We start from the raw sequence: 25,664 nt of genomic DNA on the forward strand, positions 1-25,664 counted from the left end.
TCCTCATCCACCTCTGTTGGGTCCTGGAATTGTACAAATAACAGGGAGCAGAACACCAGGGTCTAAAAATCAGAAGCAACATTTATTCTAAAACACTGCAGGAAAAGAAATACTGACTAGTTAGGGCTACAGTGAATCATTGGACTCTGTATTCCCGAGGAAGGTGTACAAGCTTCTTTGTATAGCCAAAGGTTATACACAGGGCAGAGAGTACATGTTGAGATTTATGGCATTTGGGGGGTATTGGTGTCTCGAGACTTGAGCTAGCACTCTCTGGGCACCTCTGAGATCTCTGAGATAGGAGTGGGGATCCAGGATTTATGACTTCTGATTACAGGGTGTTAGTTTAAAATGTTTACATAATTGTGGGTTCATTTAAAGTGCCTTTCCCCTGCCTTGGAGAATGCAGGGCAAAGGTCAAAGCCCCTATCAGTCCTAATACACTCAGAAATACGTGTATAGGCTACAAGCGTACAATTTTTTTTTTATATTCCTGGGCTGTTTACTTCCACACTACATCAGAGGGCTCTTTTGACAACAAAATCATAGTCAGACATGATGGTTCACATGTGTGATCCCAGTATTTGGGAAGCTGAGACAGCCTGGGTTTGATAGTGAGTTCCAGACTTGGCTGGGCTACAGAGTGAGCCTCTGTCTCCAAAATCCAAACCAAAAAAAAAAAAAAAAAAAAAAAAAATGTGTTACTCAGTCAGGTGGTGGTGGCACACATATTTTTTAATTCCAGCACTAGAGAGGCAGAAGTAGGAGGATCTCTCTTGAGTTTGAAGCGAGCCTGATCTACAGAGCTAGTTCTAGGACAGCCAAGGCTGCACCGAGAAACTCTGGTTTGAAAAACGAAACAAAATGTGGTACTCTTCTGTTCAAAAGACAATGATACACCCAGCGATGTTGACATTAAGGGATCACTGAATGCTAAAACTTTATGTGGTGGTTTGAATGAGAAAGACTCCCATAGGCTCACATATTTCAATGTTCAGTCCCAGTTAGTGGAACTGCTTGGGAAGAATTAGAAGGCGTGGCCTTGTTGGAGGAGGTGTGTCCCTGCATGTGAGCTTTGAGGTTTCGAAAGCCTACACCAGGCCCCATCTCACTCTGTGCCTGCAGCTTGTGGCCCAGATGTATGAGATCTCAGCTACTGCTCCAGTGCCATGCCTGCCTGCCTGCCACTGTTCTACCCATCATGATGGTCATAGATTGAAACTCTGAAACTGTAAGCAAGCCCCTCAATTTAATGCTTTTTTTTTTTCTAGACAAGGTTTCTCTGTGTAACTCTGGCTGTCCTGGAACTCATTCTGTAGACCAGGCTGGCCTTGAACTCACAGAAATCCACATCCCTCTGCCACCTGAGTACTGGGATTAAAGATGTGGATCACCACTGCCAGACTAAGTTCTTTCTTTTATAAGTTGCCTTGGTCATGATGTTTCATCTCAGCAATAGAACAGTAACTAAGCACCCTATCAGTAAGAATGTGAACTGGCACAACACCATTTGTAAATAATAATAATAACAACAACAGTTTCCTAGGAAATTAAACACAAGTTTACAATACGAGCTACCTGTTCTGCTGAGCATTTGTCAGGAGAAATAAAATCATTTCTCCACACAAAGATGTGCACATTGACATTTATAGCAGGTTTATTTGTAATAGCAAACACTGGAAACAGCCCAGATGTTCAACAGGTGAGTGCTATAGCTATACCATGATGCTGACCATAAAGAGCAAAGCTGGTCTAGCAAGTGCAAGGCCCTGGGTTCAATCCTCAGATCTGGAAAAAAAAGAAAGGAAGGAGGGAGGGAAGGGAAGAAGGGAGGGAGGGAGGGAGAGAGGGAGGAAGAGAGGGAGGGAGGGAGGAAAGCATTGCCACCTGTTAGCATTCAGACCCACTTCTTGGAATCCTGGCCAATAAGCAGATAATACCCAGGCCTGCCCAGCATCCTGACATCCTCCTCCTGACATCATCCTATGTTCTGTTCCCTTTAATAAAGGATTCCTTCCCCTTCACTCTCTCTCTTCCCCCTCTCGCCATGAAGTAGCCCGCACCCTCCCTCCCTATCTCTCTCCTCTTTCCCTCTCCCCTCTCTTTTCCCCCCACAAAATAAAACTCTCCACTGAGTGAAGCTCCAGCAGTCCGACAGCCCATTTATAAAATAAACATGCAGACACTTATATTATTTAAACTGTTTGGCCTAATGGCTCAGGCTTCTTGCTATCTAGTTCTTACATATTAAATTAATCCACTTCTATAAATCTATACTTTGCTACATGGCTCATGGCTCACCGGTGTCTTCACATGCTGCTTGTCATGGTAGCGGCTGGCAGTGTCTCCCTCTGCCTTCCTGTTCTCTCAATTCTCCTCTCTGTTAGTCCTACCTATACTTCCTGCCTGCCACTGGCCAATCAGTGTTTTATTTATTGACCAATCAGAGCAACATACAGACCATCCCACAGCAACTGAGCACTGTCTGCATGGTGTATCTGTCTCTCACCTGCTGTGGAACACCTTGGCTCCACCTGCCAAATCCTCTCACAATACCCCCTGCTATGATGTAGAAGAGTTTCAGTTATGTGGAGTGAAAGAAGGTAGAAAAAAATGAGTGTACACTACATGAATCCCTTTTTATAACCTTATAGAAAAATCCAACCTAATGGCCGGGATCGGTGGTTTTCTGGAGGCCGAGGGAAAGATTAGGAGGTGAACTGAAAGATGGAGTGAAGAAGCATTAGAGGATGATGGATAGGTTGACTATATTAATTACAGTTTTCTCATGTCTACACATATGTCAGCACTTGTCAAACTGCATACTTCAAGGACAATTTATTGTATGCCTATAGTATCTCAACAAAAAGTGTGAAGAAAAAGGAAAGTTCTCATTTGACCACAATCGAAGTCAGCATGGTTACAGCTGGACCACAGCTCTCTACTTGCACTTCTGTTTTTACTTCACCTTGGACCTAACTTTTAATTCTGTGGGTCAACTCCTTGAGGCCTCTGTGGAGTCTAACTTATTTCTTTCTTTTTATTTCTATCTTAGTCAGTGTTCTATGCTGCAAAGAGACACTGTGGTGTTTGAATGAAAATGCCACCCATAGACTCATATGGAGCAGCATTATTGGAGGTGTGGCCTTGTTAGAGTAGATGTGGTCTTGTTGAAGGAAGTGTGTCTCTGGGAGTGAGCTTTGAGGTTTCAGATGCTCAAGCCAGGCCCAGTGACTTTCTCTGCCTGTTGCCTGTGAATCTGGATGTAGAACTATCAGCTACTCTCCAGCACCATGTCTACTTGCATGCCGCCATGCTTCCTGCCGTGATGACGATGGACTAAACCTCTGAACTGTAAGCCAGCCCCCAATGAATTATTTTCCTTTATAAAAGTTGCCATGGCCACAGTGTCTCTTCACAGCGACAGAAACCCTAAGACAGACACCATGACCATGGCAACTCATATAAAAGAAAGCATTTTATGGGGCCTTACTTACAGTTTCAGAGGTTTAGTCCATTCTCATCATGGTGGGGAGCATGATGACATGCAGGTAGACATGGTGCTGGAGAGGTACCTGAGAGTTCTACATTTGGATCCACAGGCAGCAGGAAGGGAGAGTGAGACGCTGGACCTGGCTTGGGCTTTTGCAACCCCAAAGTCCACCCTCTGTGACACTTCCTCCAACAAAGCCACACCTCCTAATCCCTCTCAAGTAGTGCCATTTCCTGATGACCAAGCATTCAATTTTATGAGGCTTGGGGGGCCATTCTTATTCAAACCACCACAATTTTCCATTTTTTTCTCCCCTGAGACAGGGTTTCACGTAGTCCAGAGTGGCCTTGAGCCCTCATGGAGCTAAGCCTAGCCTTGAACTTCCAATCTTCCTACCACTCCCTTCTAATTGTCGGGGTTACAGGCCTTGCTGCCTGTGGTGTTTGAATGAGAACGTCTCCACAGGTTCATATATTTGAATTCCTAGACCCTGGATCATAGAACTTGTTTTGGGAAAAATTAGAAGGTTTTGTCACTGGGGGTGGTTTTTGTGGTTTCAAATCCCCATGCCAGGCCCAGGCTGTCCATCTTTCTGTCTGTCTCTCTCTTCCTCTCTTCCTTTCTCCCTCTTTCCCCCTCTCTTGACACCAACTGTGAATCAGGATGCAAGCTTTTAGCTACTGCTCCAGCACCAAGCTTGCTTCTGAAACTGCAAGCAAGCAGCTTTCTTTCTTTCTTTCTTTCTTTCTTTCTTTCTTTCTTTCTTTCTTTCTTTCTTTCTTTCTTTCTTTTTTTTTTTTTTTTTGGTTTTTCGAGACAGGGTTTCTCTGTGTAGCTTTGCGCCTTTCCTGGAACTCACTTGGTAGCTCAGGCTGGCCTCGAACTCACAGAGATCTGCCAGCAAGTAGCTTTCTTTTATAAGCAAGATCTGTCTTGGTCTTGGTGTCTCTTCCCAGCAATAGGAAAATAACTATGACGCTGTCATCCCCTAAATCTCATTTTTTTTTTAGATTTTATTTATTTTATTTTATGTATATGAGTGCTCTGTCTGCATCTATGCCTTTATGACAGAAGAGGCTATCAGAACCCACTACCAATGGCTGTGAGCCACTTTGTGGTTGCTGGGAATCGAACTCAGGATCTGTGGAAGAGCAGCCAGTGCCCTTAACCTCTGAGCCATATCTCCAGCCCCTGAATCTCATTTTTTAAAGTGTTTCTCATGTTCTAACCCTTCAAATCTTAAGTCAAACATCCAGCCTCCCTCTCTAATCACAGGTACCGCTTTATCAGCCTGTGTTTCCTTCTTGACGCTCCACACACACCTGGTTGATTTACTTCTCTTATTTGTCTGTCTGGTCCCTGGGTGCTGCATCCTCATCGAGGCTTCTCCGTGTTGTTTTCTGGTGTTTTGCCAGAGCATGACACGCATGGCCTATAGTTGGTACTCAATAAAAATGCTATTGAATCAATGGAGGAATAGTCAGCGTCTATGGTAATTGAGAAGGAGGCAGACCTGGGTCCACCCTTGACTCTCTTTGAAGGAGAGGGACAGGTTCCACTGCTAGTGTGGACGCTGGTTCATATCAGTAACTGTTACTAACTGGCTATGGAGTAGTTCACCTGCTAAGGAGACCATTTTCTACTCAGACCACCCTCATCTGGGGATTCAATTGTTCCTGGGCCTGTGTGACTGGCACCTTTGGGTCCAAGCAGTGGTCTCGGCTTCCCGCACTGGAGAAGGAGTACAAAGTGCTTGCCTTTAGCTCTTAGCTTTGGGGATGGGGAACAGACAGCAAGTACAAATGTAAGAGGAGGGATTTCAGACAGTGATGAGTATGCTAGGGAAAGGGCCTTACCTTTCAGAGACCTCTGCTGACAACTGAGGATGGAGGCATTAGGGGAGACATTTGGCTGTCATTAGGAAAGAATGTTTCATAGAGACTGATCTGGAGAAGGCCCAAAGTATGGACTTGGCCTTTTAGGGGCGAGGAAGGAGGAGGCTGGTGAGAGAGCTGGGAGAGCGAAGTCTGAGGCAGACTTCTTCCCCAGGACACTTCCAGTTGCTGGGCTGAGACTTGAAGGGAGCTGAGCATGGTGAGGCTACCATGGCTGTGGTGGTTACCATGGAGTGGGAGAGGACTGCCTAGTCCTGGGCATTGCCAGAAGTCAGGCCCCACAAAGCATCTGGGGAATATGATCAGGAATGCACTAAAGTTTGGCCTCAGGTGGGAATGATTCACCTGATATCAAAGAGTGTGTGTGTGTGTGTGTGTGTGTGTGTGTGTGTGTGTGTGTGTGTGGTGGTGGTGGTGGTGGTGGTGGTGGTGGTGGTGGTGGTGGTGGTGGTGTTTTCTCAGAATTTTGGAGCTTGAGATGCTCCTTAGGTGTCTACATGGTGGTGTCCTGGAGACTGTTGAATGTCAGAGTTGGATTTGTGGGGACGTTGAGGGGTTGCCACTGTGGTTGCTCGAACGCAATTACTAAAGGAAGAAAATTTCTCAGAAGCGAGAAAAGACTCATGGCAAAGGCAAAGCACCCATGACCCTGAGGCAGGAGACTGGGAGGCACTCTAGTGAGCCAGAGGGGCAACCGGTGTCATGAACCTCCTGGCCGGAGGCGGCAGCAGCGGGCGGCGGAGCCGGTACAATGTAGCAGCGACACCGGAGTACAGTGTAGCCAGCCGGTCCGGTACAATGTAGCGGCAGCCAGGTAAGCGGCGGAGCGGTCTCCACAGGCGACCCGTGGGTCTGGTGGGGAAGCAGGCGAGGGTACAGATCTCGGCACGCAATCGCCACTGGCCGGACTCCGGGATCCGGTTTCTGTCGCGCGCACCCAGGGCGCAGAACTGGCAGAGGCCTCAAGCAAGACGTCCAGCTCCCGGCTGCCGCCTGCTGGCTCTCCGCTGTGCGCAAGGCCTTGGTGACCTCATTGGTCCCCGCATTACATGGGGCAGAGCTTAGCATCCACAGATGGGGACCCCCGCCCCTCCAGCCCCCGGGTGGCAGTCAGAGGCTGTGTATGGGACTTCCGACATGAGGATCACAGGGCTGTCCGCCCTCTTGCCATGTTGGGCTTTTTTGAGCCTTCGGTTTCACAGTTCATGAAATAAGTGAGGAGTGTCATACAGACCTGCCCCAGTGAGGACAGGAGCATCCTCAGAATGAATTCATATTGTAATGGGTAGAAGTGTGAGCCGCGCTTCTGGGGTGGCTTCGCTGCTCCTGCTTGGGTAGTTGAGAATGGTTAGCACTGGCCCTGATTAGCCTGTATTTCCCGTCCATCCCTGCTACAGATAGGATGTACCTTGTACCTTCTCAGGCTCTCCTGTGGCCCTCGGACTAGCTCTTTTTGGTGCCTGAACCCACAGTAATACATGGGAGGCAGGCTCTTGATATCAGAAACACGTTCTGAACTTCCACCTAGTATTTCTGATGTGTCCACAGTCCCTCCATCTTTACTCAGAGAGGGCTTGATAGAATAGAGTTTTGTTTTCCCCTTTCTTGAACCTTTTTTTTTTTTTTTTTTTTTTGGTTTTCCGAGACAGGGTTTCTCTTGTGTAGCTTTGCGCCTTTCCTGGATCTCACTTGGTAGCCCAGGCTGGCCTCGAACTCACAGAGATCCGCCTGCCTCTGCCTCCCGAGTGCTGGGATTAAAGGCGTGCGCCACCACCGCCCGGCCCTTTCTTGAACCTTTTTTCTTGAGGCCAGCCATGAATTCTGGGTGCAGAGAGGTGGGTGGGGAAATAGGAGATGGTGTCATACTCAAAGCCAGCTGTTGCTCCCAGCAGCCTGTGCTGGGATGTTGTCTGTTTGTTCCCAGTTGTCAGGGCAATGTGATTCTCCAAACTGGTTCCAGACAAACTAGGCTGGCAGGTCAAGTGGCTCAGTTGCTTAATTCATCCCCTGCCTTTGTTCCAGATCAGGTGGTGGCAGTGCCACTCAGGAGATGGCTAAGGGAACCATTTTCTTGGAAAGGTAGCCCAGAGGAGAGTTGCTGGCAAATATTCTTGCCAAGGTCTTTGGACCCCTCTGACTATGTTCTAAAACATCAGATTTCCAGGGAAGGCTTCTGGGAGTGGCTTCTGCACCCTGAGATTGGGCTGGTCACCATAGGATGTCAGTGGCTGCTGAGCAGCAGCTCCAGTTTCTGGTGTCACCAAACTACACAGTCATCCTTCCCTTCTACCTCAGACTACTCTCTTGACTTCCAGGCAAGAGAATAGTATAAAATAAAATTTATTTATTTGTTTATTTATTATTATTAATTAATTATTTTGGTTTTTCAAAACAGCACTTCTCTGTGTAACAGCTCTAGCTGTCCTGGAACTCACTTTGTAGATCAGGCTGCCTGCCTCTGCCTCCAGAGTGCTGGAATTAAAGGCATGCACCACTGCTGCCCAGCTTGGAACTTTTTTTTTTTTTCCGAGACAGGGTTTCTCTGTGTAGCTTTGCGCCTTTCCTGGAACTCACTTGGTAGCCCAGGCTGGCCTCGAACTCACAGAGATCCGCCTGGCTCTGCCTCCCGAGTGCTGGGATTAAAGGCGTGCACCACCACTGCCCGGTGGAACTTTTTATTAATGAATTTAATCATTACAACAATCCTGATACTAGACCCCATGGATATTGTCTCGGTGGTTATGGAAATGAAGCCAGCCTGTGTGTGAACTCCTAGGCAGAAGTTTTCATTGTAAAGAGAGAGTTTGAGAGAAGGGAAGAGCTGGTTTGGAGAAGCTCATGCTGCCAAGAGAGAGAAAAATTAAGGCATTTTCTTGTTTTGGTTTGTTGGGGAGGGTAGAAGGTTTATTAGTCATGAGGCTTCCTTCTTTTTTAAACAGGGCTTCACCATGTTTCTCTGGCCGGCCTGCAACTTGTTATGTAGTATAGGTTGGCCTTGAACTCACAGAGCTCCATCTGCCTCCACTTCTTAAGAATGTAGTTTTTTTTTTTTTTTTTTTTTTTGGTTTTTTCGAGACAGGGTTTCTCTGCGTAGTTTTGCGCCTTTCCTGGAGCTCACTTGGTAGCCCAGGCTGGCCTCGAACTCACAGCGATCCGCCTGCCTCTGCCTCCCGAGTGCTGGGATTAAAGGCGTGCGCCACCACCGCCCGGCCAAGAATGTAGTTTTATGCTGGGCGGTGGTGGCACACGCCTTTAATCCCAGCACTCGGGAGGCAGAGCCAGGCGGATCTCTGTGAGTTCGAGGCCAGCCTGGACTACCAAGTGAGTTCCAGGAAAGGCGCAAAGCTACACAGAGAAACCCTGTCTCCAAAAAAACAAACAACAACAACAAAAAAAAAAGGTTGCCTCCCTAGTATTGGGATTAAAGGCTTGTGCCACCACTGCCCGGAGTCTTTCTCATTGTTGAAGGGAATTTTCCCACGTAAGATAGAGATAGAGATAGATGGCTAGTTTGTTCTTGGAGACAGCCTGTCATTATTCTGTGCCTGGTGGAATTTTGCAATAAGAGGATGGGCAATGGGCACATCCATAGAGTGCTAACAAGAGGGGGAGGAACTGGGTGAATAACAGGCTTTATAGATTAAGGGTACGAGAGTCTGCTGGGGGGCCCCCCTTCATGTTTTTCCCTGTTACTGTTTAACCCTGTGTGGTACCATTACAATTCCTCTTTTGAGACATGAGAAATCGGGAGCAGAGAAAGGCTGTGAGGCTGGCGGAGCTGGCACTCAGGTTGAGGTTGTTCATTTTATCAACATGAGGTGACTGGAGTGGTCTATCAGAGTGTATTTTGACTGCAAGAAACAACTCTCCTTTCCAATAGCAGTAGAATAAACAAGTTTGTTTCTGCCTTACTTGACTGAAACCTAGCGGTGAGCAGCTCTAGGCTCGGTGGGATTGCTTTCGATCTTGTTACTTGGCAGTCCTCATTTGTGGCTTCTGTCATAGCTCAAGGTGGTTCTGACAGCTTCCCCCATGACATCTGCATTCCAGACAGAGGAGAAAGGGCGGAAGAAGGATTCTGAGAAGTCCCGAGTGATCTTTCTGCTCCTGTTCTATTGATCGGAGCGGTCATATTACCATGCCTAGGTGCAGGGGAGACTGGGCAATCGTGCGGCAATGATGACTCCTCACTCAGGATGAAAGGGTGAGTGAACACGGGCGTAGTTTAATCTCTCCTGCACTCTGGCTAGTCCTTAGCATGCATGGGAGGTGCTGGGCACTAGGGAGGGACCCCTGACTATAGTACGCTGTGTGACTTACCCAAAGTTATCAGCCCAGGCCACCTTCATCCCCTTAGGCAGTGATTCTCAACTTTCCTGATACACGGGCCCTTTAATACAGTTCCTCCTGTTGTGGGGACCCCCAACCAGAACATCAGTTTTGTTGCTACTTCATAACTGCAATTTTGCTGCTGTCATGAATCAAAATGTAAATGTCTGACATGCGACCCCTGTGAAAGGGTCATTCAACCCAACCCCGGGAGGGGACGAGACCCACAGGTTGAGAACCACTGCCTTGGACCTTCTGTTAGCAGCTGGTAGTTCTCGTCAGACTATGGCCTTCTCCCTGAACAGAGGCAAAGCCAGCAGGAGGAGGCCTCTAGGTATTCGGAGTACCTGGCTCTAGAGGGCCCCGGCAGGTGTTGAGAGGAGCCATCAGTACAGGTTCCCACTCCAGAGTGAGGACTGAGCAGGGTCAGCCACTCGGGACTTAGAGCCCCTGTTTTTCTTTTCCGTGAAAGAGCGGGGAAGGAGTCACGGATTGTCTTCTTTCTTTTTTCATTTTTGTCTTTTTTTTTGCGGGGGGGGGGGGGGGGGGGAGCGGGGGGGGGGGCGGGGGGGGCGGGGGGGGTGTGTTGAGACAGGGTTTCTTTGTATAGTTTTGTTGCCTGTCCTGGAACTCACTCTGTAGACCAGGCTGGCCTTGAACTCACAGAGATCCGCCTGGCTCTGCCTCCCGAGTGCTGGGATCAAAGGCGTGCATCACCACACCTGTTTTGCTAAGTGTCTAAGAACTAGTTTCACCAACCAGTGCCCCGCCTCTGGGTGAGGAAACAGAGGCAGAGAGAAGCTATGGAATGTGGCCCAACTAGATAAGTGGAGGCCTGCATTCCAGCCGCTTCTGTTTCATTCAGATACAGCCCTTCCCTTTTTACCAGGGGCCACCGGCTTTGTATTCCCAATGTGGGCTGAACTCTAGGGAGGGGAAAGGGTGCCTAGTGATCTTGACGCTAAACACTTCCTGCTACATGGGATCCCAGGGCAGGAAGCTATAGGAATAGCTCAGACCATGTGGTTCTGAAGCAGGACTGGAATACAGGCTCAAGAGGTACTAGCCCATACTAGAACCCAGATGCATTGTTGGGGCCAGGGAAGAGTGCCTAGGTCACCCTGCCAGGAGCAGGACAAGGATGGGCCTTGGATTTGGCTCCACCGGTGAACTGGGATGGTATTTTTGGGTGCTCTGCTTTATATGGAGCACCCCCAGTAAGGGGACAGGAAGGAAGATCCAGTTCCAAGAGGTGTGTCTCTATTAACAGGCTAGCAGCAGGGGCCTGGCTGGCCTGGGGCCAAGTGAGAAACTTGCCATTTGAGGCCCATCAAAGAGCCAGTAGCCCCAGGGCTGGAACCCTACAGCATCTGGGGCCAAAGGATCTCCTGCACAGGAGCAGGCACCCTGGAATAAGCCTGTACCCCTGGGCTAGCCCTCCTCACTGGAGGCTCTTCTGAGACCACACTGCCTGTGGAGCCTGGTTAGAGGTAGATGAGGTGGCCTGTGGGGAGGAGAAGGATGAGGCTCCTTTGTGGGGTTGCCCTGCACTATCTCCCAGCCTCTGGGAAGTGAAAGAGACAGGTTACTGGAGAAAAGGGGTGAGCCATGATGAGCTTGGGACTTGGCCACCCATCTCAGCCTTGCTGGGCCTTGCAGGTGGGATGCTATGGAATATGATGAGAAGCTGGCTCGGTTCCGGCAGGCCCACCTCAACCCTTTCAACAAGCCGCTTGGACCAAGACAACATGAACAGGACCCCAGTGAGAAGTCCCAAGAAGTCACTTCTGAAGGTGAGCACTGCAGGGTGAGGGCTGTATAGACGGACACCTTACACCAGCCTCTCCGCTCTTTCTGCCTGTGGCTCTTCCCGTGGGGTGGGCATAGTCGCTTTCCACCTGACCAGAATGAACACTCTAGAGGGCAGGGATCTGAGTCTGGAGAATCACCGTTGAGTCCCAGGGCCTCACACGTATGTGCTGAGTGAACACTTGGAGAAAACTCAGAGCCAAGATCTAGGAGAAGAGTCGAATGAATGAATGGATAGACCTTCACCTTCTTGGGATCAGAAAGGGAGGAGGGCAGTCATTTTGGATAAGATAATTAGAGTCTTGGGACCAGAGTGGTTGTTTGGGTGGCCTGAAGTTCACACAGGACTTCATGAATTGTGTGATGTAGACAGTGAGTGGTTTTTCTTCAGTCACACAGGAAGCATCTGCCTTAGAAATTGGGACAATTTTTTGTTTGTTTGTTTGTTTGTTTATTTGGAGACTGGGTCTCTATAGCCAAGGTTGATCTGAAACTGAAACTAGTGATTCTATTTCAGCTTCCCAAAGGCTGGCATTGCAGGCACGTATGGCCACACCCAGTTTGGGATGTTTCTATAATACTACCTGTGGACCTCCCTGGGCACTACCAGTATTGGTTCACAAGTTTTTGTTGTTGTTATTGTTGTTTTAGCAAAGCACAAGAGTCAGACTTCCTACAAGGGGATCAGGAACTGGAACCTTTCACTTGTAACTTTGATTAGTGCTTTCTGCTTTTCACAGTGAGACAAAGTCGCTTACAAATGCCAACCGGACAGAAGCAGACAGCTGAGTGGTGCCTAGCTTTCTCCAGTACCCCCTTTCTGTGGGCTCCCCAACACTCTGGCTCGATTCTCTCCACCCCAGCTACCTCCCCGGGGAATGAGGAGAAAGAGCAGCAGGCAGACCTTTGCCACCTTTCATGCATGTTTTCTTACTCCAGAGACTCTGCCTGAGCTGCCCACTGGGGAGCCTGAGTTCCACTACTCTGAGCGCGTGATGGATCTTGGCCTGTCCGAAGACCACTTTTCCCGCCCTGTGGTAAGGTTTGGAGTCTAGACCCTTACGTAGGTGTTATCCATATCACGGTACTTCCAGGTGGCTAGCGGTCTAGACACTCTCCTGAGCTGGGGTGCAGCTTCCTTTCTAGGTAGCCACTACTGTTGGACTCAGTGGCTCCCAAGTCAGCCAAGTCTCCTGGGTTTCGAATCTGAAACATACATGGTACCTGACCTCATCTTCAAAGTCTGAGGGTCTAGAGACAGCTTGGGGAAGGGAGATGGAGCTCCTCTTTCATTCATCCATCCATCCATCCATCCATCCATCCATCCATCCATCCATCCATCCATCCATCCATCCATCCATGCATTCATTCATTCATTCATTCATTCATTCATTCACCCGTGTATGTATGTATGTATGTATGTATGTATGTATGTATGTTAATTTTTATTTGAGACAGAGTCACACCATATTACTTTGGCTGGCCCGGAACTCACTATGTAGACCAGGCTGGCCTTGGCACTTAAAGAGATCTGCCTGCCTCTGCCTCCTGAGTGCTGGGATCAAAGGTGTGTGCCACTATGCTTAGCTCATGTATGTATATAATTTTTATGTGTGTGTCTGTACACTAGAGATTAGACTCAGAGCCTCAGGAATGCTCAGGAATACAACTGAGGTATATCTCCAGCCTCAAACCCCTCTTTTAAAAAAGATTTATTTATTTTTATTTTTTGTGTGTGTGTGAGTGGCTGCATGTATGTATGTACACCACATGTGTGCCTGTGGGGCCAGAAGAGGGTATTGGATCTCTTGGAGCTGGAATTATAGGCATCTGAGAACCACTGTGTGGGTACTGGGAACTGATTTAATATCTCTGCAAGAGGAACAAGTGCTTTTGTTTTTGTTTTTGTTTTTTAGGTTTTTTAAGATAGCATTTCTCTGTAGCCCAGGCTGGCCTTGAACTCACAGAGACCCACCTGCCTCTGCCTCCCGAGTGCTGGGACTAAAGGTGTGCGCTGTACCACCCAGCTAGGAGCAAGTGCTCTTGACTGCTGGGCTGTCACTCCAGTCCTCACTCTCCCAGTTTTCTCTCAGAGCTGAGGACCGAACCCAGGGCCTTGCGCTTGCTAGGCAAGCGCTCTACCACTGAGCTAAATCCCCAACCCTCCCATTTTTAACTTTTCATTTTGAAATTAATTCTTCCTAAGTTTCTACGGCCAGCCTGAAACTTGCTTTGTAGCCCAGGCAGCTCTTGAATTTTTTAATGCCTCAGACTCTCAACTAGTTAGATTGCATGCCCATGCCATCAGGCCCAGGGTGTTTTCTGTCTTTTATAACATGTCTCACACTTCCTCTTAGCCTCAAAATGAGCTCCAAAGAGGAAGGAAGGGCACCACTACCTTTCTGCCTGGGTCTTTTGAAAGCCCGTCATGTGGAAGGAGGAGGGTGTCTCTTGAGGGCAGAGTCAGCTGACCACCTCCCCCCCACACACACACGCTCTGAGGTCTGAACCTGGAAGCAGAGCATTCTAGGTCTGGAGCCTTAGCTAGGCTCTGAGCTTCTGGGACAGTAGATGAGAAAGCACCTGGAAGTACTGAGTCTGGGGTGAGTGCACCTTCAGGCTGCTTCACTAGCTTCTTAGCCTTTAGGCCAGAGACAGACCTCTTCCTCATTTTCTCAGCTTTCTTTTTAGAAATGAAACAGCATGGCTAAAAAGGCTGTGGATTTGGATTTCTAAAGAGGAAGTGTGTGTGTGTGCGTGTGTGTGTGTGTGTGTGTGCGTGTGTGTGTGTGTGTGTGTGTGTGTGTGTGTGTGTGTGTGTGTGTGTGATGTTGGGGCCTCTGGCGTGTTAGATGAGCACTCTACTACTGACTAACACTCCCGGCTCTTCGGCGTCATCCCCACTTCCCACCCCCATGAGACAGGGTTTCTCTCGACATAACTTGGGCTGTTCTGGAACTCACTCTGTAGACCAGCCTGGCCTGGAACTCAGAAATCCACCTGCTTCTGCCTCCTGTGCTGGATTAAAGGCCTGTGCCACCTGGGCCTGGCATTTTAAAAAACATTTTCTTAATTGTGTGTTTGGTATATGAGTACATGATATTTATTTATTTGTTTGTTTGTTTGTTTGAGATAGGGTCTCGCTATGTAGCCCTGGCTGGCCTGGGATTCGCTGAGTAGATCAGACTGGCTTCTAATTCACAGAGATCCACCTGCCTCTGCCTCACCTGCTCCACCTTGTTTATTTATTTTTGAGACAGAGTCTCACTGAACCTGGAGCTCACTTATTCAGCCAGCCCAGCTGACCAAGGAACACAGGGATCATCCTGCCTCCATTTCCCCAGCACTAGGATTATAGACTTGTTCTGCCACACGCAGCATTTTATCTGTGTGCGGGGTCCCCACTCAGGTCCTCATTCTTGAATGGCAGGCACCTCACTGTCATCTCCCCAGCCCCTTGTTTTGTCTTTAGGACAGGTTCTCAAGTAGCCCAGGTTGGCCTCAAACTTGTTATGTAATTGCTATGTAACTGAAGATGACTTTAACCCTTTTATTTTCTTTTCCCTGTTTTTGAGATAAGTCTCTAGCCCTGTCTGTCCTCCAGTTGGTTCTGTTTAACCCCGATCTTCCTGCCTCCACCTCCTGTTTGGATGACAGACCATCAAGGGAGGTCAAGGGAGGTTTATTTGGTGCTGGGGACCGAACCCAGGACCTCGTGTATGCTAGGCAAGCACTTCATCAACCGAGGCAGCTGTGGAAGTTGTCTTTCGGAAAGTCTCCCGAATTAAGTGTTTGGAGGCCCGTGGGTAGATCGGTCCAGCTAGGAGCAGGGAGCACGAGTGGGTTCTCAAGTGTTGCTAACTCTCCTGGGCCTTGAGCAAGTCCTCATCTGGGTGAAGGAGCGGAGGTCTGCTATGTGCCTAAGTGCTCATGAGGACAGGCCTACCTTCCATGGGGCGGGGCTTCCAGGTGGTCATCTGACTGTGGCCTTCCAACCTGGGTAGGGTCTTTTCCTGGCCTCCGATGTCCAGCAGCTGCGGCAGGCAATTGAAGAATGCAAGCAGGTGATTCTGGAGCTGCCGGAGCAGTCAGAGAAACAGAAGGATGCTGTGGTGAGGCTGATTCACCTCCGGCTGAAGCTCCAGGAGCTGAAGGTGGGTGCGGACCTGCTCTGCCACAGACGTGCCTTGCAGCATGGCTGGAACCCTGGGAGGCAGGAGGACAGGGTGCCATTGGCTCCTTCCAGGGGGTGGGGGAGAGAAAAGCAGGGTGAAAGTGTAGGCTAGTCACTTCCCTGGTAGGACAGCCCCTCTTGATTTGGAGGGACAGAAAGCCAATCCTAAGGTGTTTAGAGCAAAGGGAAGAAAGATTGTTTTGTTAACCATTTGGGGGGAGGGCAGCTCCTAACAATGTCAGGAATCTTGCACTCTCTTGATCTACTTTGTGTTGAATCGGCCTTCAGGTGGCAGGGCTGACCTCAGCAACTGAAACCTGTCTTTCCACAAGTTTACCTTTCTCAGTGTGGGCAGGAGGTCAGTGATGACTGATTAGCCAGGCCTGGGTCACAAGCTTAGGGACATTCCCAGTAATTGATTAGACTTGGATTATGCATGTGCTTATTCCGGAAACCATCACAGCTGTTGGTGAGTTTTGTGACCACCCACTGAAGCAAGTGTGTTGACAGCTCTTTGAGTTGTGTGACCTGGGAGGAGTGATAACCTGAAGGTGTCAGCAGGAGGTGACAGTGTGTCATAGAATCCACCCCAGGTTTTAGTCCCAAGCCTGTGGTTTTGTTTTTTGGCTTGGTGGTCTGTTGTATCCCTTATACTGACTCTGAAACTCTGGGAGTTTAAAGTGGATATTCGTTAGGGAATAGGTAAGGATAGATATGGTAGCAAGCATATGCCAGGAACAGTGCTTGTTTTCCTCATGAAAGAAAACCACTCACTTGGTCCAGGCAACAGCCAGAAATATTAGAGCCCTAGGTCATCCTTTCTGTTACTCTGCCAGATCCTGAAGGGAGTCTGAGGTCACCCTACCACAGCAAACAGAAGGTCCGAGGCAACATCCCTCCTGCTTACAGGCCCTTGGGACTGTACAGCTGTACCTGGATGCAAAGAGGCCGGGGAAAGTTGGGTGTGTTCTTGAGGGTTGGTACCCAGCTACAGTTATGTTGCTAAGGAGGGAAGGGGAAGATGTGTTTGGGCTGAAACTTAGCATCTCTGCTACAGGCAGTTCCTGGAAGGCATTTGCTGACGTTCTGGAGTAAAGGGGAGGAGCTACAGCTTAGCTCACCTATGACTTTTCCCCTTCAGGATCCCAATGAGGAGGAACCCAATATCCGGGTTCTCCTAGAGCATCGCTTCTACAAGGAGAAGAGCAAGAGTGTCAAGCAAACCTGTGATAAGTGCAACACCATCATCTGGGGCCTCATCCAGACCTGGTACACCTGTACAGGTAGGCCAGGACCAAGACTCACTCCTGTAGACGCTCTGCTCCCAGACGTGGGTCACATTCAAGTGACTTGTCCAGAGTGTACAGATGACCACGCATTGCCGTGCGCTGGAGAGGGGAGGAGCAGAGGAGACCAGTGTGCCTACCTTCACTGGCTATGATTCTAGATCCGAGCTGTTTGGTATAGTGCTGATGAGTCACAGAAGGTTTTTGAAATTAAAATTGACCTGAGTTGAATATGTAGATTAGTTTTATTATCTACTTTGCAAATGCTCGGTAGCCACATGAGGCTGGTGGTTACCATATTGGATAGTGCAGAGAGAGTGTTGCAGAATGATGGTACTGTTCTGTATGAGAAGCCAGATTAGGAAACGGCATGCTATGTCAGCGCTAGGAAGGAAAACTGAAGGGGGACAATATTTATAGGGGGTACAGCGGGTACTATTTTTGGTAAACTGAAAAGACTCATATGACAGTTTAAGCAAGCACTTGGAGGTCAGGGTGCAAGCCAGGAGTATTATCTAAGGAGGAAGGATGTGGTATGGAGGAGTCATATGCAAAGGCCCTGTGGTTGATGTGTGTCTCTTGCCTGCGAGGATAAGTACCACGTCTAAGGGGAGGTGTAGTAGAGGTACCATCAGAGGAGACCAAGGACATTTCTGTATGTGCAGTGAGGACTATACGTGGGTGCTGAATACTTAGACTCTGGTTGCTAAGTTGAGCTGGAAGGAAGAGAGGGTCGTCTCTGATGAAGGTTGAGTGTTGTGTGAGGAGTGGGTGAGGTCAGTGCTGGCTGCAGAAATAAGTGGAGTCAGGATGACTCATGCTGTGGTCTCAACCCCAGAAGGATAGAGTCGCTGAAACCTGAGATAGATGGAGAGGACAGCTGAGATGTAAGAGAGGAAACTTCACTGGAAAGCTGGGGTTTGATGGATGCTAATGACAGGTCGACGCTATAATTGAGTGAGTCATGGTTAAGAGACAGAGCTCGGCGTCCAGAGACATGAGGACCTTTGAGATGCTGAGCTACTCAGTAGTGCAAGGAGAAAGTCTTGAGTTGATGTGGACACTGGAGGGGCACTGATGGGGTACGTGTGTGGAGCAGTCCAGCTGAAGGTCATCCTAGGCTGTGGCGATCCACACCACAACTTTTGAGAGATACGGGTATTTTCCCACCGCAGGGTGTTATTACCGCTGTCACAGCAAGTGCCTGAACCTCATCTCCAAACCCTGTGTCAGCTCCAAGGTTAGTCACCAGGCTGAGTATGAGCTGAACATCTGCCCTGAGACTGGGCTGGACAGCCAGGACTACCGATGTGCTGAGTGCCGGGCCCCCATCTCTCTGCGTGAGTGAATGATGGGGTCCTCTTCCAAGTTGGGGGGAGAACAGTGGCAGAGCTGGTCCAGGAAGGGCACCTGGCTGCTGTGTGAGGAAGATGTACTACAACAGCTGAGTGAGGGCCTGGGGCCAGCACAGTCCATGGGCCTTGTTTTTGGGATGTCACAAAGGGAAGTTACTGCCATTCCTCCAGTCCCCACGGGAATAGTCAGTTTCCGGCTGTTTCCTGACTTGTCCACGTCTCTCCAGGGCTGATCTCTGATCTCTGACTATAGTGCCTTTGTGTTCCCACCGTCACAGAGAGCCCACAAAGGCAAGGGCTAGGGGGAAACAAATGGTGCCGCACTGGCGATGTGCTTGCTTAGCATGAAATGAAAACATTCTCGAGATGGAAGTATTAACTACTATGAACTTGTGGGGTCCCTTCAGGGGTTCTTTCTGTCTTCCTACTCTGTTGTCTCGTTTTGCCGAGACACTGGGATGGCCGAGGGCCTCCTGGATGAGAATGGGTAAGTCAAGTCTGGCGGGGGGCGGTACAGGGGACCCCTAACTCAGCTCACACTTTACTGCAGCCTTGGTGAGGGAGGATAGACCACATGGTGCGCGTCCTTGGGCGGGGCAGGCAGACCCTGGTCCCTCCTGGCTGTCTGACCTCGGCACAACCCCGCCCTCACAGGAGGTGTGCCGAGCGAGGCTCGGCAGTGCGACTACACTGGCCAGTACTACTGCAGCCACTGCCACTGGAACGACCTGGCCGTGATCCCCGCCCGAGTGGTGCATAACTGGGACTTTGAGCCACGCAAGGTTGGTTCGGGAGATGCGGGGCTTGTGAGGGTGTGGAGAGAGAGCAGGGCGGAGGTGGGCACGGCCCCACCGGGCCCCGCGCGGCAAGCTGGTCACTCGGTTACCCTGCAGGTGTCCCGCTGCAGCATGCGCTACCTGGCGTTGATGGTGTCTCGGCCAGTGCTCCGGCTCCGGGAGATTAACCCGCTGCTGTTTAACTACGTGGAAGAGCTGGTGGAGATCCGGGTGAGGATGGGCCCTGCGTAGGGTTGGAGTGGACTTGTCTGCCCATGGGAGGCTCTGGGCAGAGGAGGTGGGCTGCTTTCACGGGCTCCTTGCTATCTCTTAGATCAAATGTTACGACCAGCTGGGCAGCGGTGGTGCACGCCTTTAATCTCAGCACTCAGGAGGCAGAGGCAGGTTCTAGGCCAGCCTGGTCTACAGAGTGAGATCCGGGACAGGCACCAAAACTACACAGAGAAACCCTGCCTCAAAACACAAAACAAAAAGTTACAACCATAAAAACAATGTGAAATTCTCTAATAATCTCATTGAAAAAGCAGAACCTAGGGTGGTGGCTCATCCCTGTGATGTTAGCATTAGGGGCCTGGGTAGGAGGATCACTAGTGTGAGGTCAGCCTGAGCTAGATAGTCAGAGCGCTTGTCAGAAAGTGTGTGTGTGTGTGTGTGTGTGTGTGTGTGTGTGTGTGTGTGTGTGTGTGTGAGAGAGAGAGAGAGAGAGAGAGAGAGAGAGAGAGAGAGAGAGAGAGAGAGAGAGAGAAGGCGAAATACAATTTTAATTCTATCCATCTGTCAATCAACTGTTTACCTATTTACCTACCTGGCTGGGGATGATGTAGTTCAGATGAATGAAACTCAGATGCAGGAAGCACTGGGTTCAGTTCCCAGCATTGCATAAATCTGCATGGTAGCACATGTAGCTCAGGCTGACCTTGGACTTGATGTATAGCTGAGGTTGGTCTTGAACTCTGATCCTCCTGTCTCTACCTCCCAAGTGTGGATATACAGCAGGTTTGTGCTTCTACACCTATCTAGTAGTATATTTTCTTCAACCCAATAGAATCAAAATATTATTATAATATACAATCAACATACAAAATTGTCAAGCTATTTTATTCTCTTTTTATGTGTACTATAACTTTGAATTCTAATGTGTACCCTATACTTACAGCAATCCAAGTGAATACTAGACATTTTTAGCAGCTCTATATGGCTTTTGGCCGCTTGTAGCCGGAAGAGTCGGGGCTGAGGTCAGAAGGTGCTGTAGTTCAGGCAGGAGTTGATGATGTCGTGGGCAAGTTAGTAGAAAGGACTTAGAGACTATGGTTTAGGGGAGGGGTCTGAGTCAGAGCAAGGTGAGTGGTCAAGGCCAAGGCATTGATGAGCAGTATGAGATCTGCCTAGGATTTTGGGGGTTTTTTTTTGTTTCTTTGTTTTTATTTGTGTGTTTTTGTTTTTTTTCGAGACAGGGTTTCTCTGTGTAGCTTTGCACTTTTCCTGGAACTCACTTGGTAGCCCAGGCTAGCCTCGAACTCAGAGATCCACCTGCCTCTGCCTCCCCAGTGCTGGGATTAAAGGTGTGCGCCACCACCGCCCAGCCTGCCTAGGATTTTGGCTCACTGTGTTGGATATGACTTAGTGCTGACTTGAGGCGGGGGTGGGGGGGTGGGGGGGTATGGAATGGGCCCACTGCTTGTCTCTAGGACTGAGCTAAGTGACATGAATGGGAGATCTCAAGAAGCATGTTTAATGAACCTCAAGATCCTATGTAGCTCAGAAACTGTGATTTGCATTTGAGGTTGGCTAGACCATTCAAATGTACGACCATCTTGTGGAATTTGAGGGCACCTTCCCCAGTCCCTGCTGACCCTGCTGTCACCCACAGTATGAGGAGAAGCCCCCCCCCCCCTGCGCGCATGGCCCCTGTAAAGCCAGTACAAAACCAGCCCCTTAGCCTTACAGAAACAGTTCCACCAGTGTGCCGTGGCTGAGATGTCCACCTGCTGTCTGTGTCTGCAGAAGCTGCGCCAGGACATCCTGCTCATGAAGCCATACTTCATCACCTGCAAGGAGGCCATGGAGGCACGCTTGCTACTGCAGGTCAGACTGCTAGAGGGACAGGTCTCAGAGAGCCCGCTGAGGTGATCGGATGCTTCCTGCTCAGATTCTTCAGATAATGCAGTAGCCCGACAGGTTATGCTTCTAGCAGCCTTCCAAACTTCTTATTCTGGGAATGTCATCTAAAACAAACCGTCAAATATTCTACACACAACAGTGTTCTCTGATGATCTGTTTGGGAAACTAAGATAAGCCATTGTTGTGTTTAGCTTTCATGGAGGTAGCCTTGACCTCCTTGGGCAGGTTGAACAAAACCCAAGTTTTAAGACTCACCCACTGCTTTGCTCAATAAGTAATCTCAGAGACTGTTCTGAATTATGCCAATAGTTAGCAAGACGCCCTTGGAGAGTGGCCGATGGGTCCGGAAGGCAAGGGAAATGGGCGGTCTGTCGGGGTGTGAGCACTGTGCATGGAAGCAAGCAGGGCAAGGGGTAGGAAGAACTGGAAGGAGCTAATCAGAGACCAGGAGCAGGAAGAGGCGTGGATGGCAGGGGAAAGCTGTTGTGAGGGGTGAGGAGCACCGAACAGCCATCGTGGCTGGAGAGGCGTTTTAGGTGTGTGCAATGGGGGGCATATAGATCAGGAAATGTTGCCCTGGCCATATCTGCCCTTTGGCTTCTCCAGCTCTTGAGGTCCCTATACAGACACCCTATGAAACTTGTGGTTTCCACAAGAACCCTGGGCCCTGACAACAGGCGTGGCCATGGGTGGGGAATGGGGGACCCTTTCCCTGCATTTGGAGTAACACCTGCTGGGTCTTGGCAGCTCCAGGACCGACAGCATTTTGTGGAGAACGATGAGATGTACTCTATCCAGGACCTCCTAGAGGTCCACATGGGCCGCCTCAGCTGCTCGCTCACTGAGATCCACATGCTCTTTGCCAAGCACATCAAGCTGGACTGTGAGGTGGGTTTCCTCATCCCCTCCATGATCATGGCCCTGTCTAGAGGAGACTCTCAGCTGTTCTGTCCACCAGCCCTCAGGATCAGGATTGCCCAGTGTATTCCTGGCCTGAGTTGGCATTATTTGCCAGTCATTAATACGATTCCCTTTCCAACAGCGGTGCCAAGCCAAGGGGTTCGTGTGTGAACTCTGCAAAGAAGGTGACGTGCTGTTCCCATTTGACAGCCATACCTCTGTGTGCACCGACTGTTCAGCCGTCTTCCACAGGTGGGTGTGGCCGTGGCTCACTCTCAGGCTAGGTATTGAGGCTGCTCCCTGCCTTCTAAGCAGAATGCCTTCCCTTGTCCCTGGCTGCAGCTGGTCCTGTGAAGCCTGTTGCCCAGGAGAGAGGAGGTAGACATTTGGGCTTTTGCTGTCTGGTGTTCAGAGCCCTTTGGAGTTAGGCCCTGATGTGTCCGTCCAAATTAAAAGTTCCATTAAGGGGCTAGGAATGTAGCCTAGCATGCAGGAAGCCTTGGGTTTGATTTCTCGTGCAGACTAGAGCTGGGCATGGTAGTACACGTCTGTCATCGTAGCCCGAAGAGAAAAGTTTAAAAACCAAAATAACAAAGGAGTCTGCTGAGTGAGCCCTAACATACTTTGACACACAGTTTGGGAACCAGGGGTAGGAGCTGCATTAGCATTAATAAATGATGGAGATGGCTGAATAAGAAAGAGCTCAGAGGGCTGGCTAGATAGCTCAGTAGGTAAAGGAGCTTGCTGCCAAGCCTAGGAAAGAGAACCACCTCCTGCAAGTTGTTCCTGTCTTCCACAAGTGTATCATGACATGTATGTGCCTACCTTCACATGTACAGGTACACATACAACAAATAAAAAAAGCTTAGAGCCTGGGGATGATTGCTGGAAGCCTGACTCTCTCCAGTAGAGGCTAGCACCTATGTACCAGGCTTTGTGGTAAATCATACTTGGAAGCAGATTCTGCTTCTGCTCTGGGGCTGTGAGCTTCTCTGAGCTTGCTTGCCTATTTGCGGGAAGATACTGAGAGCTAGCCTGGGATGTAAAGTGTTCTGTGCAGAACCCAGCCTATCTTTCTAACCTCAGGGACTGCTATTATGACAACTCAACCACGTGCCCCAAGTGTGCCCGGCTCAACTTGAGGAAGCAGTCACTGTTCCAGGAACCTGGTCTGGATGTGGATGCCTAGAACACTGGAGGAGACACCAGGCACCATATCCTCCCCTCTGGCTGTCAACCTGCTGGCATTGCCAGCCAGGTGTTCATTCTCCTCTGGAGACCCCTGAGTGCATTCTCTGGGCCTCTTCATCTCTTTGGGGCCAGAAGGAAGTGACTGTAGCCACCAGGACTCTCATTCCGCAGGTGCTTGCTAAGACTTGGAGTTCTTTGCCTGGCTGTTTTTTGGGTGTGCTGCTACAAGGGGTCAGAGTGCTGCTTCTGCCCCACTGTAGGACTCCTTAGGCAGGGGAGCCTGGATGTGGCTCCCCAGGAAAGTGGGGGGTCACCCTACTGTGGCACAGAGCCCTCCAGTCCCTTACAACCAATCCTTCTGGGCCTTAGAGAGGGCCCTGCCCTGTCTACACTACCCTGACAACTGGTCGGAAACTCCAGAGGCCTGTCCAGTGAGACCAGAGGAAGCCTCCTGACTGAGTTTTATCTTTGCCGTAGATAATTTAGGTTCTGCTTAGAGGCTTCTGTCCCTCTTAGCACCTTGTCTCCTTAGGGCTTCAGGTTTTCTCTGACTGGAGCTGTTCACAATGGTGTCCCACGCACGGACTGTCTCAGCATCCTGAGAGTCCTCCTCCTCCTCAGTCTGTCAGTCCTGTGTGTTTCCCTGCCCTGTTTGTACAATAGGGAGGGAGGGGTCTGTGGAGCTTTTCTTGGCAGATACGCCTGCCAGGCCTGCTGTAGCCTAGTCCACTTCATCCTGGTGCTCTGAGCTGGGCAGCTGAGGACTCATCCTAAGGAAGATATCTCAGTCTCCAGGGGAACAGGTTCAAGGTCAGGTTAGCTGCTCAGTTGTTGTTGGCCAGTGTGGCATTTGGGGGACCAAATTTTCCCACAGAAGTCTGCCCTGTTGCTGCAGGGCTCTGCTTAAAGATGACCAGTTACTGAGTTTTGATTTAGGAGCCTGGGGCCAAGAGCTAGGAGGAATATTTGCTTGAGAGAGACCCAAGCAGGAGCGCTATGGCCCATGCAGGAAAGTCTAGGCTTTGAAGGTAGGCATGACCTACAGCTTTCCAGTGAGGCACATTCCACCTCCATGCACACACCCCATAAATCTTAGGGTTGAAGGTGTGTAGAGTCAGGGGCTCTGAGAATCTGGCTTCTGTCTTTCTCCCTAGGAAGCAGGAATCGTTTGCACTCCGCCCCTTTGCTCCCTGCCTGGGAATTGCCTTTGACACACACGGGTGGTGGGCAGAGGCCAAGGAGTGTCCCAACTTGGATTTCCCTCACCTTTAATGAGGCACAAGAAGGGATGCCTCAACCAGCAGGATGAAGCTTAGCTTGCTGGCCTGACTGAGGGGTGGATGGACATACTGCCACCTCTGTCTTGCTCCTCTGTACCATCAGGTGGCTTTACTCTTGCGATCTTTTCTGTTTCAATTTTCCCATCTGGAAAATAGGGAAAGTGGAGTTGACCTACCTCAGGGTGGAAGAATAAGGATTCCTTTGCTTGTGACGTGGGTCAGCAGCAGGTCCCTGTCCTGCTTCCTCTTTGGTGTTACAGAGGGTCTTCAAACCAAATGCCATTCCCCCCCCCCCCCCCCGAATCTTTGTGTTTCTTACATTGTATCACATTCTGTCCTGTGCTATTGGCCCTTCCTGAACTCGTGTGTAATCAGCATCACATGTTCCCAGCTATAAATCATAGTGTCTAAAGAAATGCTACAAGTCCGGTGTCGGTTGAACAAAGTGTGGGGCCCCTCTTACAATACACCCCAAACCTCCTTCCTCAGTACCTCTTCTCTGCCTTCGACTTCAGGGTGATGTAGATTGTCATGGGTCCCTCTGTGAGTCTACAGCTTGGTAAGAAGAGTCTAGCCAGCCAAGTGGCGGCAGTAGTGATGCATGCCTTTAATCCCAGCATTCAGGAGGCAGAGGCAGATCTCCAAGTTCAAGGCCAGCCTGGTCTACAGATCGAGTTCCAGGACAGCCAGGGCTACATAGAGAAATCCTGTCTTGAAAATACAAAATACGAGGCCAGCCTGGAGTTAGTTCCAGGAAAGGCGCAAAGCTACACAGAGAAACCCTATCTTGGGAGAAAATAATAATAATAATAATCTAGCCAGGAGCAAAAGCCCATTTGCATGGCTAACACTTATGGAAGAGTACACCCAGTGATATCCAGCATGGAATCAGGGAAGCCCAGTCATGACCATGCCATTTTCTCAGTCTCATTAAATATGGGCTATCTAGATTGGTGTATTATGAATCTTGGATAAAGCAGAGTTCAGACACACAAGCCAATTACAGATTTAGGGAAACATCTTGGCCTTCCCTA

The 25,664-nt window shown here is 49.6% G+C and overlaps 1 protein-coding gene across 8 annotated transcripts; it reads left to right on the forward strand.

Moving 5' to 3' along the window:
• Positions 1-6,116: 6,116 nt before the first annotated feature.
• On the forward strand, positions 6,117-25,046 carry Def8 (differentially expressed in FDCP 8 homolog). Of its 8 annotated transcripts, none has more exons than XM_076572282.1 (13): positions 6,117-6,202; positions 9,394-9,592; positions 11,377-11,510; positions 12,466-12,563; positions 15,531-15,680; positions 16,842-16,983; positions 18,162-18,326; positions 18,996-19,123; positions 19,235-19,348; positions 21,143-21,223; positions 22,007-22,147; positions 22,302-22,411; positions 23,246-25,046. In XM_076572282.1, exons 2-13 carry the CDS (start codon positions 9,585-9,587, stop codon positions 23,346-23,348), a joined length of 1,374 nt encoding a protein of 457 aa, XP_076428397.1. In that variant the 5' UTR covers positions 6,117-6,202; positions 9,394-9,584; the 3' UTR covers positions 23,349-25,046. The 8 variants fall into 8 exon arrangements, with proteins under 8 accessions (XP_076428397.1, XP_076428396.1, XP_076428398.1 ...); XM_076572281.1 differs by having other exon boundaries at positions 6,121-6,202; positions 9,439-9,592; XM_076572283.1 differs by having other exon boundaries at positions 6,122-6,202; positions 9,439-9,592; positions 22,013-22,147.
• The last annotated feature ends 618 nt before the right edge of the window (positions 25,047-25,664 follow it).

The sequence above is a fragment of the Peromyscus maniculatus genome, chromosome 5 (genome assembly GCF_049852395.1).
Source record: "Peromyscus maniculatus bairdii isolate BWxNUB_F1_BW_parent chromosome 5, HU_Pman_BW_mat_3.1, whole genome shotgun sequence".
Classification (NCBI taxonomy): Eukaryota; Metazoa; Chordata; class Mammalia; order Rodentia; family Cricetidae; genus Peromyscus; species Peromyscus maniculatus.

Excerpts from the sequence above, each read along its gene's own strand:
- Def8 (XM_076572277.1), top strand. Across the intron at positions 15,681-16,841 it reads TGAAGCTCCAGGAGCTGAAG|GATCCCAATGAGGAGGAACC; the intron begins GTGGGTGCGGAC and ends TTTCCCCTTCAG. Across the intron at positions 22,148-22,301 it reads ACATCAAGCTGGACTGTGAG|CGGTGCCAAGCCAAGGGGTT; the intron begins GTGGGTTTCCTC and ends CCTTTCCAACAG.